This window comes from Gavialis gangeticus, unplaced genomic scaffold, assembly GCF_001723915.1.
Source record: "Gavialis gangeticus isolate Ggan-Ray unplaced genomic scaffold, GavGan_comp1, whole genome shotgun sequence".
Classification (NCBI taxonomy): Eukaryota; Metazoa; Chordata; order Crocodylia; family Gavialidae; genus Gavialis; species Gavialis gangeticus.
Genome location: NW_017729003.1, coordinates 13,945,451 through 13,962,553, shown reverse-complemented (window position 1 = coordinate 13,962,553; position 17,103 = coordinate 13,945,451). Strand labels below are relative to the sequence as shown.

Here is a 17,103-nt window from a genome sequence, read left to right as displayed (position 1 = left end):
CCTCCCCCCCCCCCTTCACCAAAACAAACTTACCAGTTGGACATTGCTCTTCAAGCTGCTGGGCTGCATATTGGAAACTGGATCAGTATCGGCCAATTTGTCTCTTCAAAAATTGAGTATTGGTATCAGCTCCAAAAATCTCTATTGGTGCAACTGTAATTTTTAGTGAATTCCTCATGTGCAAGTGTGCTTGTTTCTTTCCATACTGTATCTTGTCCACTAAGGAACTGGCACCAATGCCTGCTACATGGAAGAAATGAGTCACATTGATCTGGTGGAAGGTGATGAGGGGAGGATGTGCATTAACACCGAGTGGGGAGCCTTTGGAGATGACGGGTCATTAGAAGACATCAGAACTGAGTTTGATAGGGAAATTGACTTGGGATCTTTCAATCCTGGAAAACAGCTGTAAGTATTTAAGTGAAGCTTTGTACAGCATTGTTATTCTGTATATCTTTAAAGAGAATGCAGAGAGTCATACAAGCTTTTTGCAATAGACACAAAGCTAAGGCAGGGGCGGGCAATTATTTTGGCTGGAGGGCCACATAATGAATTTTGGTGAACTGTCAAGGGCCACAAGGGTAGCCCTGCTCCTTGACAGGTGCCCTGCCCCCTGGTTGCCATCTTGGGATCAGAAGTCCTGTCTCCTAACCCCTGACCTTTGCCACCGAAAGTCCGTCCCCTTTGCCCCCAGAAGTACTCCTTTTGGGAAGGGGGTTTGCCATCTTGGAACTGGAAAAAAAAACAAATTGTATACCAAAAATCAAACATTGACAATAACATATTTTAATTTTATTTAAAAATTTCTTTTTGTCCTGAGCTGTATGTATTTGCATTGTGTATGTAGAGGTGATTGCATCATACCTCAAAATGAAGTCTTACTCTTGTATATTGTGGGGGTGTGTGGAGGGGTATGGGCAGGTGGGTACGGGGTTTGTGGGGGGCTCTGGGTGTATGTCTGTGTATGGATATGTATATGGGATGTGGGGGTGTGTGTAGATGTGGGTGGGTATGGGGATTTGTGGGGGGGCTGTGGGGTATGGAGGGGGAGGGTGGCTGGGGGTGGGGTGTAAGTTTGCATTTGGTGGGGTATGTGTGTGTAACTGAGTGAGGCTCCCCGCAGAGGCATTTGAATGCATGTGTGGGGAGGGGTGTGGAGTTTGTGGGGGGATGTTTGTGGGGTGTTTGATTATGCTTATGGGGTTTGCAGGGGAGGGTTTATGGGTATAGTGGGGTATGCATGGGTGCCCCTTGAGCCTGCCCCCCTGAGTTGGTCAGCACCCACTCCTGGCCTGCAACAGCCTGGCACTTCTGCATCCTGTGGTGCCTCCCTGCCACTGCCAACAGCGTGGCGCCCCAGGCCCATTCCAGATTCACCCCAGTGGGAGCAAAGCAGCTGAAACCCATGCGTGCAGCTCTGACCCCAGCCTGCCCCATGCCTGCTCCACACCCTGGGCACACAGTGGGGCTGGAGTGGTTCCATGGTTGGACTGCCTTTCTAGGCAGCCCAGGAAGCAAGGGCTCCTTCCTGCTGCTGCCACCACTGGTCCCAGCACCACAGGCCTGCTCCACATCTGCTCCAGACTGGCCTACGCTGAGCAGCGGTGGTGGCCAGGAAGAAACTATTGCTCAGTGCAGGGGAAAAGCAACTGCTCCTCACCGCTACCAGGCCTTTCTTGCTGTAGCTGTCCAGAGCCTGCATTGGGCTGCTCTGCGTCTGCTGTGTACTGCCACTGCTGCCCCGCCGGGCAGCCTGGAGGTGGTGGTGACAGTGGTGAAGACACAAGGCAGCCCAGCGCAGGTGCAGGGCAGGGCAGGCCAGGTCAGGCCTATGCGTGCGGGTCCCCATTGGTTCCACAGGGTGTGGGCCAGCAGTGGCAATAGCCAGAAGGAGCCATGGCTGCTTGGGCTGTTTACAAAGACAGTTCAGCTGTAGTGCTGCCCCAGCCCCACCGCATGCCCAGGGTGTGGCAGGACGCATCATGGCCAGACAGTGCCTGGGTCAGGTGGGACCAAGGACCTGTTGTGGGCCAGACAAAGACCCTCTGTGAGCCATATCCAGGCCAGAGGCTGTATTTTGCCCACCCCTGAGCTAAGGAAGCTAACTGCAATAGAAGCTGGCTTGAAGCTCCTTCCATTTATATCCAAACCTGTTCTAGTTAAGATCCACCTACCATTATATGTGGGCATCTCTTAAACAACTGTTTTACACTGCTGAAGTAGCCTGCACTTGCTGTGGAATCCAGAATGCATAGGGTGACTAGGAAGCCACAGCCCTCATGCTTTCTGCATCACTTTTCATAACTTCCTCTTGTCTTTCAGTTGGGAGGATAGTATTAGAAATTTTGGCAAAGTTTGGCCCTACTGAAGTTATTTGGAGTTTTGCCATGACTTTAGTGGAGTCAGGATTTCACCTTCTGTTCCTACAAAGCAATTGCTGATTCTTTGTTATTACTAGATGGTAATTCTGTTTTTGTGTTGTGATGGGGTGAGTGAGGAATTGTGATTGATTGGCTTATTTTTTTCTTTATGCATAGATTTAGCTGGTGTCCTCAAATCACTTGAGTGCTAATAGGATGCCTCAGAATAGGACATGGGGATAGCTTCTTTGGTGTGAAGTAATGAGGAATATTAGCTGAGACTATTGACTTGGTTTAATGTGATTATTCACTGTAATTCACATGGGAGCCCTGGCATGTCAGTTGTTAAGAACTGCTTCTCTGTTGTATAATACCCCATAAAGTATTCACTGCATATCATCCTATGTAGACCTAAGAAAGTATCCAGTGCACACAAATGAAATCTGTATTCAAACTGAATCTTGATTAGTCTCCTTTCTAAGCAGTGTAATATTGTTTCAGAAACACCTAGTTCATCATAATGTCACAGCCAGAAAATTCATGTCCAAATTTTAACTTATTATTCCTGTTTTTACATAAGCTTAAATAATTTTTACCTATTTTACATATATAGCCTATTTAAAATATATAGTGATCTGTAGAAACAATCATTCACTTCTGTACTAGGTTATTTTTGTAACCATTGCTTGTATTCAATAATAGGTTTGAGAAGATGATTAGCGGTTTGTATTTAGGAGAACTTGTAAGACTCATCCTTCTAAAAATGGCAAAGGAAGGATTACTCTTCAATGGCGAGATATCCACTGCTCTCCGCACCAAAGGCAAGATTGAGACAAAACATGTAGCTGCTATGGAAAAGTATGAGCTTTTATATATTCTTTATTAAACACCTTGAGGCTTTACTTAAGGACAACTAGATTTCCTTTATTACAGTATAATCAATAAGAGTTTGAAATTGATCGTTGTTGATCCTAGACTATTAATCTTTTCCCCCTCAAAATAAAATTAACAATAGAATAATAGGGGAATACAACAGACCAAATTGTTTTATTTCATTGGTAACGGTAAATGGCAGGTGTTAAGCTAACATTTTAACAAAGTAATGCAACCACAAATGCATTCCACTATTTAAATTCATTGTATTTATTGTGCATCACAAACAGACCTGACCATGCATGTGGATTTGTAGGGTTGTTTTCAAGTGTTTCAGAAAAGTGGCAGACTTTACTTGTGTGTGGATTATATTAAGCATTGTAAAGGCCATTGTGCATCTGCACACAGACAACATCACTCAGGACTCTGTTGTGTTGGAAAACACTGGCTCAGCAGTGGTCCAGTTTTTGGTGCTTCTGGTTTAAGCATGACAACCACAAAACTGATTGATTTACAATGTTGTTATCTCTAAGGGAAAAGAGTGAAATCAACAGATTAGTATTAATCTTTAACACAATATTTTTTTCTTGAAATCCATTTAGTGAGAGTTCCAAGGGCTACCTTTTTAATACTAAACTTTAAACCTCTTTTAAAGCAGATGAAGAGTAGTATGTTATTGTTCGTTAAAGCAGATGTTTAGTACTCCAAGTCACTTATTGAAATCCATGGGAACCTTTCCCCTGATATTTACCAGTACTGAAGTTTTATCAGGTCCTCTGAGCTGTTTTACTTTTATATGGTTTGATGGCAGCATTCTTGGGAAGAACCCTAAAAAGTGACAAACAAGTAGGTGAAGCCAGCACCCTGTCGGTAGCTAACTTCTGCAGGTGTCATGTAAATAAGATGTGGGGCACCTAGTGATCTGTGGGAACCAGTGATTTGGGGATATTGCCTAATTGCTTGTAGTCTAAGCCTTTCATCCTTCTGCCAGAAGGATGTGCCAGAAAATTTTAGATATGACTATATACTTTTATAATTAGGTGGGGGGGTTCTGTATACTTTTATAGCTAGGTATTTTATTTTTCTTTTATTTTTTGGGATAGATACAAAGATGGTCTCAGCAACACTAAAGAGATCCTAATGGAGCTGGGTCTGTTTCCTTCTGAAGAAGACTGTGTTGCTGTTCAGCATGTCAGCACCATTGTGTCTTTCCGCTCAGCAAACCTCTGTGCTGCTGCCTTAGCAGCAATATTGACACGTCTTCGAGAAAATAAAAAGTTAATGAGACTAAGAACTACTGTTGGAATGGATGGAACTTTGTATAAAACACACCCTCAGTAAGTGAGCTTAGAGGAAGTCATGTATCTACTGTAACAGTCACCATTCTGGCTTTTAAGGAGATATATCTGCTTGGCCCATATATCTAGTACCACTTTCATTGTAATGCTAACTGGTGCAGAAGAGTTTTCAATGGTCTAATGGGTCATGATGGCAAGCAGTAAAAGGAGATATGTTTGTGTTCTGGGGAAACTGTGTTGATGTTGCTAGCTGTGATATTATTTTGTCTGGGATATTCAGAAAATGTTAACAGCACTGGATCTAGGGGGAAAAGGAGGAAGCTCAGCAGAAGTCTTACTGAGTGTTCACCTTTCTGTGACTACAGACAGGAGTCACATGTTGGAATTTTCAAGCTAATTTTAGAAAGTAAAATTGGGATAGAATTGTCATTATGGAATGAAGTCGCACAGTAGAGCACCATCCCTTCCAGACTAGAGATGTGTTTAAGTTGAGAAGTTTGGTGTTATGCAGAGGAGGGTCTGTTTTGCAAGGTTTGGATCAAAATCTACATCTACCATATTACAAATTGTAGAGTCTGATTGTCTCATGTTCTGGTGGAGGTTTGCCTTGCTCTAACCCTTTTCCACTCTGTCACAGGGCTTTCCTTTTCCTCACTGTGCCCTTCCCATTTCCATGAAACAGCCATGTTTTCCCCACATTTATAGTAACAGAATACTGCGGAAGCCCATTCCCCAGATGAGCTTCTGATGTTGCATTTAGCAGATTCAGCTTTTCTTAATTGTCAAGTGTTGCATGCACATGTGCTTATGTGTATGTGCACACACATGTATTCCACACAATATTTTGCAAGCATTTAAGAAAAATGATTTTTCTTCTAGATATGCCAAACGTCTGCATAAGGTTGTGAGGAGACTGGTCCCAAATTGTGACGTTCGGTTTCTTCTCTCTGAGAGTGGCAGTGGGAAGGGGGCAGCAATGGTAACAGCAGTTGCATACAGACTAGCATCTCAGCGTAAGCACATTGATGAGATTCTAGCATCTTTTAAACTCTCCAAGGAAAATCTTAGAGAAGTGAAAACTAAAATGAGGGCAGAACTAGAATATGGCCTGAAGAAAGAAACACAACCCAATGCCACAGTGAAAATGTTACCAACTTATGTCTGTGGAACACCAGATGGGACAGGTAGGTGCCTATGCAAATCATGAAAGAATATGAGGCTATGCAGGAAGGCTGGTCAGAAATTTTTCAGAGGAATATTTTGCTGTCATAAAATGTTAATATATTTAAATGTTGCAGGGCAATCTGTTTTTGATGGAATTCTGGTCAATATCTGGCAGTTCTTGAGGAAACCCTGTCTACTAGGTTTCTTGTCAACTTGCGTACCCTGGTCTCGGAAGTCTGTCTACAGGCTTTTGGGGTGTCTGGAGCATCTAGCAAGTATAACTTCAGTCTTCCAGGCATCTGGCTGTGGAGAAACTTGCTGCCTGAGTTTTCAAGGACTCTGGCTTTGGGGCAGCCTGCCAGGTAGCCTTATGGGGAGATATGAAATGGATGCCCTGCTAACTTCATTTTCTTGGCAGCCTGAACTTCCAGAATTGACAGATCTGGGGCAAGCTTCAAGGCAGGCTGCTTCAGTGTTAGGACTTCAGGGGCCAGGCTCTTATTCTGATTTTGATACTTGGCTGGCTGGAAACTGTTGAAGCCATGGATCACCTGGCTGGATGCTAGGCTTTAGGCAGCTGTAGGAGGTTTGTAAACATTTCAAACAGGTCAAAATGAAATTTTGAAATTCTTGTTCCATAGCAAAAGTTTTATTTTTGTGTTTCATGTTGTTTAGGAATGAATTTTTTTTTTTTTTTTTATTTCAGAATTTCTCACAGAACAGGAATTATAGTTCCTTAATCAAAGACCCTGCCAAAGGGTATTTGTTATGCACTGACACTTCTTGGGAAGGTTACATATTCTGAATATGCATGTAATAGCATATTTTGACAAATATCTACTTGAGTATCTAATTGATGGGTGTTTACCATTTTCTTTAAAAATAGTCAAAGAACATTTATTATATATGCTGTGGTATTTACACATGCACTTCTACTCCTTTTGCATACATATGTGTGCAACTAGCCAAGATCAGAAAGATAAGAAGGGAGGGTAAAGACTTGATATCAGCACCAAGACCAATATTTTAAAGGAAGGAGTACTTAAAGCTAGTACCCTGAATTCATATTTAAGTCTTCTAAAAACTGTGCCTTGATTTCCATTTTCTTATTTTTTTTCCTCCCCTTCCCCAAATACTGAGTACCTGGCGACTTCTACTTGAGTTTTGTGTAGAGAACACTTAAAGATTTTTCTCAATGTGCATGATTTCAGAAGGAAAACCTAAAAATAATAGTATAGCATGTCATTCCTGAGACAATATTTCTTTGTGGTTGTTTAATGTCATGTGGTGTTTAAAATGCTCAAAGTAACAAATATGTATTAGAGTATTCTAGGATTATGTATTTATGTTTTCATTTTTCTATTGCAGAAAAAGGAAAATTTCTTTCTCTTGATCTTGGTGGAACAAATTTCAGAGTTCTGCTTGTGAAAATTAGAAGCGGGAGAAGAAAATCTGTGAGGATGTACAATAAAATCTTTGCCATTCCTCTGGAAATCATGCAAGGAACAGGAGAAGAGGTAACGTCCATACCAATACTGAGCTATCCAAATGGATCACCCTTCATTAAATGTGCATAGGTTTTACCTGTTGTCTCTGTTCTTTCAGCTCTTTGATCACATAGTCCAGTGCATAGCAGATTTTTTGGAGTACATGGGAATTAAGGGTGCTCGACTTCCTTTGGGCTTTACGTTCTCTTTCCCCTGCAGGCAAGCTAGTATTGATAAGGTAAGGACTGCAACAGAAATAAGAGTTGCATGGCTATACTAGGTCTGATTCCTATTAGAAAACTGCTACATCAGTTTGTTGTTTTAAAATTATTCCCTGTTCAGATGTTTAACACACACCTTTCTTTTTAATACCTTTCAAAATGCATTTTTCTTACAAGTAAGGATTTCCAAGCTTTTAAATAAAATTTTAGTCAAATTTTCTGACTTATGAATGCTCCCATGTAAAATACAGAGACACTATTTTGTTTCATAGCCTTACTCTCATTTTGATTATACTTGAATACTACCCTCCATGACAAAGGGTGGCAAAATTTGGCTTATAATAACTGGAGACAGAAAGAGCTTGTGAAGGATTCATTCTTCCATTCTTAGAAAAGTAAACCATGATGATGACTCTGTGCCCCTGCACATTTTTAATTGGTTAGGTATCTCATTCTTATTTGCACTTTTTTATTATTCTAAGAGACACTGATTCCCTAATACTTTGCTGAAGTATGGTATAGACCAAATACATCTTCAATGAGTATATAATTTCACTCCATATTTCACTAGTTATGGTGCACCACAGGTTAGAGCTGAGCTCTGCTATTCACAGCTAAGGGCTCATCTCTGAATTTTGTTCTGTTAATCAGGTATATCTAATGTTCCTGGATGTGTCCTCTCCCTACATGCTCTGATCTACACTTAAAGCTTCTCTACATTGCCCTGCTCACTTGGTCCTCCTTAGCATGTGACAGTGACCAAAATGAAGCAATGTAGGTGCCTTAGAGCATTGCTGAGCACATGTCGAAAGCCACTCTTGAGCTGCTAAAAGTTCCTTTAAGAGAACCACTTTGCTTTATTTCTGGGATTTGGTGTGTGAGGAATGTGGGTGAGGTGCTCATCATAGCCATGCTCTAAGACTCTGAATAGAGGTAGGATAGACAAGCCCCTAAGGCTGTGTAAAACTTAAAAAACCCTCCATATTTAATAGTTATTTTGAATGTACTGCTAAAAATTGGAAGTTTCTCATAGGCCTTGACTATACAACCAAGAGCACTTTCAATTAAAAGGCAAATTTAAAATTACTGAGTAATTGGAAAATAAAAGCAAAAACCATAATGATAGTACAGATTTATAGAATCTGTAAGAACCAGTTTGTTTTGTATTTTCCTGTCTCAAGAATTTTCTGTCTTAAAACAAGAATAAAGAACAGGTATGAGCCCAGCATTGTCCTAATGCTGTCTTTGGTTTATGTTTTAAGCTTGGTGTTTGGTTTTATCTATCAAATAAATCACTTGGTAGCGTAAGAATCTTCAAGTATATTTTATCAAATGATTTGAAGCTTTGCAGTAGAAATTTATTGACACTGACTCATGATTATTTAGAGTAAATACAATTTTTGCCATGCTTCGTCTTCAAATGATAGAGCCAGTGCTGCCCTTCAGTGATGGATGTGGGAAGGGAATGTCTCTGCATGAAGTAGAAAGAATACTTCAGTTTGTGCTGCCATTGGATTGATAGGTACTTCATAAATAAACCATGGATTAAAGCTGCCAACAGCTGAGCAGCATAGTTTCCTTGTAGCAATTGAGCCTTGAGCACAGCAGCATTTGTCAGATCATCCAAAAGGTATATTTGAAACTGCAGTTGTTCGGCTAGAAAGATGCATTTTACATTAAAAAATACACAAAAAACACGGCTATGTTAAAAGGAAGTTGAAGTGCAAAGTCAAGTACTCAAATTGAAATATTCCAGAATTAAATTTCCTGGGACACCTGATTTCAGGTCCCTTGTTCACACACATCTTTGAAACACTCTAGTTACTATGTGTTTATTTCTCTACTGGACCCCTGCTTCATTCAGTACACAGAATGCCTATCCATTTACATTGGTCATTTTTGGTGCTGTTTTCTTACAGGGAACACTAGTGGGGTGGACAAAAGGTTTTAAGGCAACAGACTGTGAAGGGGAGGATGTTGTGGACATGTTAAGAGAAGCTATTAAACGAAGAAATGTAAGTAATTGTGTTTCTGTTGATTTGGTTTGTTAAAGCAACTCCCTCCTTCCCTTCCCCACCCCTTTAAACAAGGTGATTTCTGTTGCAGGAGTTTGACCTGGATATTGTAGCAGTGGTAAATGACACCGTTGGGACAATGATGACATGTGGCTATGAGGATCCAAACTGTGAAATTGGCCTTATTGCAGGTAAATTATTTGTTAGTACAATTACCGTTTAAATGAAAGAAAACTACTTGTGTGGATCTTGGTTTGTACTAGAAAAAATCCTACTATTCAAAGAAGCAGATGAAATTCTACATTTAATAAGAATCACTCATATTTGGTGAGTTTGAGCCAGCTTGTTAACTCAGTGGTAATTGCCTGTACTGGGATGCAAGAAACTGGAGTTAGTTAATTCTCAATCAGTGTAGCACTGAATGCAGCTATAGGAAATGTGACATGTTTTAGAGTCTCCTCTTTCCTTGTAGGCAATCTAAAGCTACAGTTTTGATAGATAAATATGGATACATTGGCATAAGATGAACAAAATATGGCTGACCAAATAGAGAACTATTTTACCAGCATGGGCTGACTAATTTGCAAAATATGATGCAAACATCAACTGCATAATATTTGGCCACTTATTCCATAACTCACTTTCCAACATTCTTTTAATAAGATTTGCAAATAAGGCATTATTATAATAGAGCTCTGCTCCTCTTAACATGGCATATTATGTGGGAAAGCTGCTTCAGTTTTGAATGTTTGTGACTTTCTTCAAACAGCTAGCAGAAAGTTTCTCAATCACAAGCTCTGGTTCTCATGGGGGACTTCAGTTGCCCTGACATCTCCTGGGAGGGCAACACAGTAGTGCTCCAGCAATCCAAGAAGTTTTTGGAGAGTACTGGGGACAACTTCCTGGTGCAAGGGTTGGAGCAGCCAACTAGGGGCCATGTTCTTCTTGACTTGCTGCTCACAAATGGAAGACTTGGTGGGGAATGTAGTAGTGGATGGCAACTTGGGCAGCAGTGACCACGAGATGATTGGGTTTAGGATCCTGAAGAAAGGAATGATGGAGAGCAGTAGAATAAAGACCCTGGAATTCAGAAAAGCAGACTTTGACTTACTCAAGGAACTCATGGGCAGGATCCCCAGGGAAGCCACACTGAGGGGGAAAGGAGTCCAGGAGAATTAACTGTACTTCAAAGAAACCTTACTGAGAGTGCAGGAACAAACCATCCCAATGTGCAGGAAGACTAGCAAGTATGGCAGAAGACCAGCTTGGTTTAGCAGGGATCTCTTCAGTAAACTAAATCACCAAAAGAAAGCTTATAAGAAGTGGAAACTTGGACAAATAACTAGGGAAAAATATCAGAGCGTTGTTCTGGCATGCAGGGATGAAGTCAGGAAGGCCAAAGTGCAATTGGAGTTGCAGCTAGCAGGGAATGTGAAGGGTAACAAGAATGGTTTCTAAAAGTATGTTGGTAGCAAGAAGAGGAGGATCAGGGAAAGTGCAGGTTCCTTACTGAATGGTGGAGGCAACCTTGTGACAGGATGCAGAAAAGGCTAAAGTGCTCAATGCCTTTTTTTGCCTCCGTCTTCACAGGCAAGGTCTGCTCCCAGACTACTGCACTGAGCACCACATTTTGGGGAGGAGGTGAGCAGCCACCAGTGGTGAAAGAACAGATTAGGGACTACTTAGAAAAGCTGGATGTGTACAAGTCATGGGGCCGGATGGGATGCACCTGAGAGTGCTGAGGGAGTTGGCTGATGTGATTGCAGAGCCTCTGGCCAATATCTTTGAAAACTCATGGTGATCAGGAGAGGTCCCAGATGATTGGAAAAGGACAAACATAGTGCCCATATTTAAGAGAAAGAGAAAAAGCAGTATTCGGGGAACTACAGACTAGTCAGCCTCACCTCAGTCCCTAGAAAAATCACGGAGAACATCCTCAAGGAATCCATTTCTAAGCACTTGGAGGAGAAAAAGGTGATAAGGAACAGTCAGCATGGATTCACCAGGGGCAAGTCATGCCTGACAAACCTGATTGCCTTTTATGATGTGACTGGCTCTGTACGTGCAAGGAGATCGGTGGATGTGGTGTACCTTGATTTTAGCAAGGCTTTTGATATGGTCTCCCACAGCATTCTTGCAGGCAAGCTAAAGAATCATGGACTGGATGAATGGACTGTCAGGTGGATAGCAAACTGGCTGGAGCATCAGGCTCAGAGGGCAGTAATCAATGGCTTGATTTGTAGTTGGCAGTCAGTATCAAGTGGAGTCTCCAGGGGTTGGTCCTGGGGTGGGTTTTGTTCAATGGTTTCATCAGTGACCTGAAAGATGGGATGGAGTGCAACCTCAGCAAGTTTGCAGATGACACCAAGCTGGGGGGAGTAGTAGATAAACTAGAGGGAGAGCTAGGATTCAGAGTGAGTAGTGACCTAAACAAATTGGAGGATTGGGCCAAAAGAAATCTCATGAGGTTCAACAAGGAGAAGTACAAAGTACTGCACTTAAGACAGAACAATTCCATGCACCAGAACAGGCTGGGGGCTGACTGGCTGGGCAGCAGCTCTGCAGAAAAGGACCTGGGGGTTAACAGTGGACAATAAGCTGAATATGAGCCAGCAGTGTGCCATTGATGCCAAGAAAGCTAATGGCATACTGGGCTGCATTGGTAGGTGTGTTGCTGGTTGGTCAAGAGAGGTGATTATTCCCCTCTATTCAGCACCGGTGAGGCCACCTCTGGAGCACTGTGTTCAGTTTTGGGCCCCCCACTATAGAAAAGATGTGGACTATAGAAAAGATGTGGAGAGAGTCCAGCAGAAAGCAACAAAAATGGTGAGGGGGCTGGGGGACATGACTTATGAGGAAAAACTGAGGGAACTGGGCTTCTTTAGTCTAGAGAAGACAAGACTGAGAAGGGATTTGATAGCAGCCTTCAACTCCTGAAGTGGGGTTCAAAAGAGGATGGAGCTAGACTGTTCTCAGTGGTTGCAGATGACAGAACAAGGAGCAACAGTGTCAGGTTGCAGCAAGAGAAGTTTAGGTTGGATATTAGGAAGAAATTTCTCACTAGGAGGGTAGTAAAACACTGGAACAGGTTCCCCAGAGATGTGGTAGAAGCTCCATCCTTGGATGTTTTCAAAGCCAAGCTAGACAAAGCTTTGGCTGGTATGATCTAGCAGGGGATAGTTCTGCTTTGAGCAGGGGGTTGGACTAGATGACCTCCTGAGATCCCTTCCAACACTAACTTTCTATGATTCTGTGTTCCAAATAAGTAGAAGATTCTACTGGAGAAATCGTTTGTTGAAACTGACTTCTATTAAGATCTGGGGATACCTTTGTAGTTTGGAATCTGGAGAACTAACATTTAAGTATTGTACAGCATAGGTACCATGCATTTCTCCTATGCTTTTCAACTCCTTTACACTTCTGTGACTGAAACCTTGCTGTTTTTTTTAGGAACAGGCAGCAATGTGTGTTATATGGAAGATATGAAGAATATAGAAGTTGTGGAAGGGAATGAAGGAAAAATGTGTATTAACACAGAGTGGGGAGGTTTTGGTGACAATGGGTGCATTAATAATATCAGAACAAAATATGACAAAGAAGTGGACGAAGGTTCATTAAATCCTGGGAAACAGAGGTAAAGCTGATAGTATTGTCTTTAAGCTATGAATAACCTAATTCATCTTCTTTGAACTAGGCTGGCTATCTTTCTGTTTACCCTATTTTACGAAAAGTCATTACAAAATATATAAAAACTTAATTTGTCCAATTGGTAAATTGTATGGTTTTCCCTCATTCTATATGTTAGGGCTTTTTATTTCTGTCACCACAGCAACAATAACTTACAAAACAGCAAACCTTAGACATACACATCATCATTGTATGTTGCTCTCCCTATGCTGTTTCATTTAGCTTGTTGGTAGGTTAAAATACTAATTTCTGAATATTTTCTGTATAAGATTAATTATGACAGTTTTGTGATAATGCCCTCTACTCCCTTCCTCTCCTGCCACCTCCCCGCAAACCTACAAATCCTGTAAGAAATGAATTGAGGCTGGGTTTTGGTTTGATTGTAGGTACCAATTTATATGAATCACCAAAGTTTGCAGGTAGGGAAGGTTTGGTAAAAATGTTCTTGTTTTGTATGATCCCTGGTTTTAATTGCTATTTTACATTTAATATTGTGTATTTGTATACTTTCATAATTTTTAAATATGTGAAATATTGCAACTTGTATTTGCATTTGATGTCATTATACCAGAGACAGGTGTTATGGCCAAACAGCACTGAGTTCAGATAATGGAGTACTTTATTTCTGAATGCTTTTAGGAAGTTAAGCACACGGCATAAATCATACTAAAACACTGACTTGCCATCTATTTTTAAAAATGTTTTTGTAAAATAGGTATGAAAAAATGACCAGTGGAATGTATTTGGGTGAAATAGTGAGGCAAATTCTGATTGACTTAACAAAGCATGGACTTCTGTTTAGAGGTCAGATTTCAGAGACACTCAGGACAAGAGGAATATTTGAAACAAAATTCCTGTCTCAGATTGAAAGGTAAAATAATTCATTATATCTTTGTGGTTCCTGTTTTTTAACTGCCATCTGTTTTTGTGAATATAGGTAGATTGCAGTGAGGCAGTGACAATTACTAGCTTAAATGTTGAAGTCCTCACTCAGGACAGTACTCTTGTTCAACTCAATGGAACTTTGTCTGGATAAAAGTAACCACTGTCGAGTTATCCATTTCAATCTTCAAACTTTTTTATGTTTAAGTGACTTCTAATTTGAACCTTACAAGACATAAGAATGCTGATACAGTGACATCCAGTCACTCAACTTTTATATTGGGAGAATAGTTGAGATGCTGGTCCAGTGATTCTCAACCAGGGTGTTACATCTAGTCCAGGGACAATTATGAATCAGTTCCCAATCAGTGACATCCTTGGAGCAATTTAAGTCTGTCTGCATCCAAAGTAAGTTACTTTTCAGCATAAATTCCATGTCAAATATTACACATTTTAAATAGAAACTCAGGCCCACAGTGATCATCTAAGTGACTGTCCTGGCTTTCATGAAGACTTTCATGCCTGGCCCTGAATTCTTTGTGCTATTAGATAAGCTTCCCTTTCAAAAAAGGCAGAGCATTTTCTGTTAGAGAGGCCTATTACATTGCTAAATAAAGAAAACGGGGAATTCTGTAATGTTTCTGTAACAATTGAGTGGTTACCCCTGTTCCATCCAACAATGACACCCTGGGTATTCTAGCACCATGAACCTTTCTAGCACCTTACTCAAAAACTTCAGTGAAGCCCTTAAAATACTACTTACTAGTATTAAATACTGGAGTATTAAAAACTCTGGAGTGTGAGTATGCAGGAGGATGTGTATTTGTTTTTTCAATAACTTTTATAGACAGTGAAACAATAAGGTGACTGTCTTGTGATCCATTAGGAGGAGATTTTTTCAAAGGCACAGATGGTAGTGAGGGGCAAAAGTCTGCTTGACTTTCAAGGAGAATTAGGTGCTCAACTACTTTGTGCCTTTGAAAATCTACCTCATCACAACAGAAACAAAATTTAGGTGTGGGATTGCATGAGATCATACCTCAAAATATAGAAGTGTTTAGGTCTGATGACTTGGTTAAAGTGTAGCTCTGAGAATTCGGTTTCATTTGTAAGACTGAAAATCCTGAAATGTATATAGTATCCCCTAACTGTAAGCTGTTGTATGTGTTTGCATGAACACAGTGACCGGCTAGCCCTTCTTCAGGTCAGAAGAATTCTGCAGCAACTTGGACTGGACAGCACTTGTGATGACAGCATTATTGTGAAGGAGGTGTGTGGTGCTGTTTCAAGGAGAGCAGCCCAACTCTGTGGGGCAGGACTGGCTGCAGTAGTAGAGAAGAAGAGAGAAAACAGAGGTGTAGAGTACTTGAAAATCACTGTTGGAGTTGATGGGACTTTATACAAGTTACATCCACAGTGAGTACCCTGTGTCTATTTTCATTAATTCTGGCTTAATTCTGACCAGTATTCAGTATTCTCTTTTGATGATAGATAGTGAAAGAATACCACCCAGAAATGATCATGTATTCCTGAAGCTGACACTGCTTTTGCTTGGATTTAGGGTTGAAAAAAATTGAAAACAGAGAATCCAATGCAGAACCTTTCTGTATTGTGCTTTTATTCAAAACTGCCAGGTTGAGGAAAGGCAAACTTACTGTTTTGTGATGGTTGCTTCTGAGTTAAACATAAGAGGTTATTTTAGTCTTGTAGGAATCTACACAATTTCTTTCTTTAGTTGTATGTATTTGGAGACTATACTAAATCTTTTACATGCCGGGTGTAAGGGCTTGGTGCCAAGAGCTAATTTAATGTCAGTGTTAAATAATAATAAAATAAAAGGAGGCCTCAAGTGCCTCTACACTAATGCTCGTAGTATGGGGAGTAAACAGGAGGAACTGTGCCTCTTGATTGTGAGTAAGAACCTAGACTTAGTAGTGCTCACAGAAACCTGGTGGGACCCTACCTACAACTGAGCAGCAGGCATTTGGGAATACACCCTATATAGAAGAAACAGGACATAGAGGAAAGGTGGGGGGGTTGCGCTCTATGTCAAAGAGCACCTCACATCATCAAGCATTAGCTTCGGGTTAGAGGAAGGTTGGGCAGAGACACTATGGGTCAAACTACAAGGGGGTCATGGTGAAAGGCACCTTACAGTGGATGTCTAATACAAACCACCCTACCAGGGGGAAGAGCTGGACCGGGACTTCTCCGGTCAGCTTATGGAGGCTGTTAGGTCAAGGGATGTTATTGCCATGGGTGAACTAAACTACCCAGACATTTGCTGGGAGGAGCAGGATGCCAGGTCTGACCACTTGCATAGGTTCCTGGCTGTATTACAGGACCTTCACCTTATCCAGGAAGTGCACAGCCCCACGAGGGGTAACACCTTGCTGGACCTGGTCCTGGCCACGGGGGATGACCTGGTGAGGGGACTGCAGGTCCTTGACCACCTGGGCAATAGTGATCATCACCTGCTGGATTTCACTATCCAATGCAGGGTGTCGAGCGCTTACACTAAGGCTAATGGCTTTCACTTCAGAAGGGCCAACTTCAACGAGCTTAGGAGATTAGTGGAGGAGGCACTGAGGACCCAGATGGTAGAGGAGATGGGAGTCCACGAGGGATGGTTATATCTTAAGGGAGCGATCCTCCAGGCCCAAGTGATAACAGTCCCTGAGAGAAGCAAGGGGAGCTGGGGGGTAAGAGTGCTCAGAACCCCCTTGGCTCAGCACGGGCATTCAGCAATGCTTGAGGACTAAAAAACGGGTGTACAACCAGTGGAAGGGAGGAGCTATCACCAAGGAGGAGTACTCCTTGGCCCGTGAGTGTAGGAAGGCTATTAGGAAGGCCAAGGCAGAGCTGGAACTCAGGCTAGCGTCCAGGTTTAAGGACAACAAAAAGTCCCTTTTCAAGTACGTTGGGAGCAAAAAGAGGGCACCAGGCAATGTAGGGCCCCTGCAAGACACAAACGGCAATCTTGTGGCTATGTCAGCCAAGAAAGCTGATATTTTTAACAGTTTCTTTGCCTCTTTTTTTTTTGAACAGGGACCAGGACATCCCACCTACCAGAGGTAGGGACAGTCTCGGGGATAGCTCTGTCAGGCCTTCAGTCA

The 17,103-nt window shown here is 41.7% G+C and overlaps 1 protein-coding gene across 3 annotated transcripts in view; it reads left to right on the top strand.

Moving 5' to 3' along the window:
• HKDC1 (hexokinase domain containing 1) overlaps nucleotides 1-17,103 on the top strand; it is a 78,051-nt gene that overhangs the window by 52,144 nt on the left and 8,804 nt on the right. For all 3 annotated transcript variants that reach the window (XM_019507846.1, XM_019507845.1, XM_019507844.1), the window contains 11 exons: nucleotides 225-408; nucleotides 3,063-3,218; nucleotides 4,337-4,570; nucleotides 5,411-5,715; nucleotides 7,064-7,212; nucleotides 7,301-7,420; nucleotides 9,323-9,418; nucleotides 9,510-9,609; nucleotides 12,869-13,052; nucleotides 13,821-13,976; nucleotides 15,170-15,403. In XM_019507846.1, coding sequence (XP_019363391.1) covers nucleotides 225-408; nucleotides 3,063-3,218; nucleotides 4,337-4,570; nucleotides 5,411-5,715; nucleotides 7,064-7,212; nucleotides 7,301-7,420; nucleotides 9,323-9,418; nucleotides 9,510-9,609; nucleotides 12,869-13,052; nucleotides 13,821-13,976; nucleotides 15,170-15,403 — 1,918 coding nt within the window. The remainder of the gene's footprint in view (nucleotides 1-224; nucleotides 409-3,062; nucleotides 3,219-4,336; nucleotides 4,571-5,410; nucleotides 5,716-7,063; nucleotides 7,213-7,300; nucleotides 7,421-9,322; nucleotides 9,419-9,509; nucleotides 9,610-12,868; nucleotides 13,053-13,820; nucleotides 13,977-15,169; nucleotides 15,404-17,103) is intronic.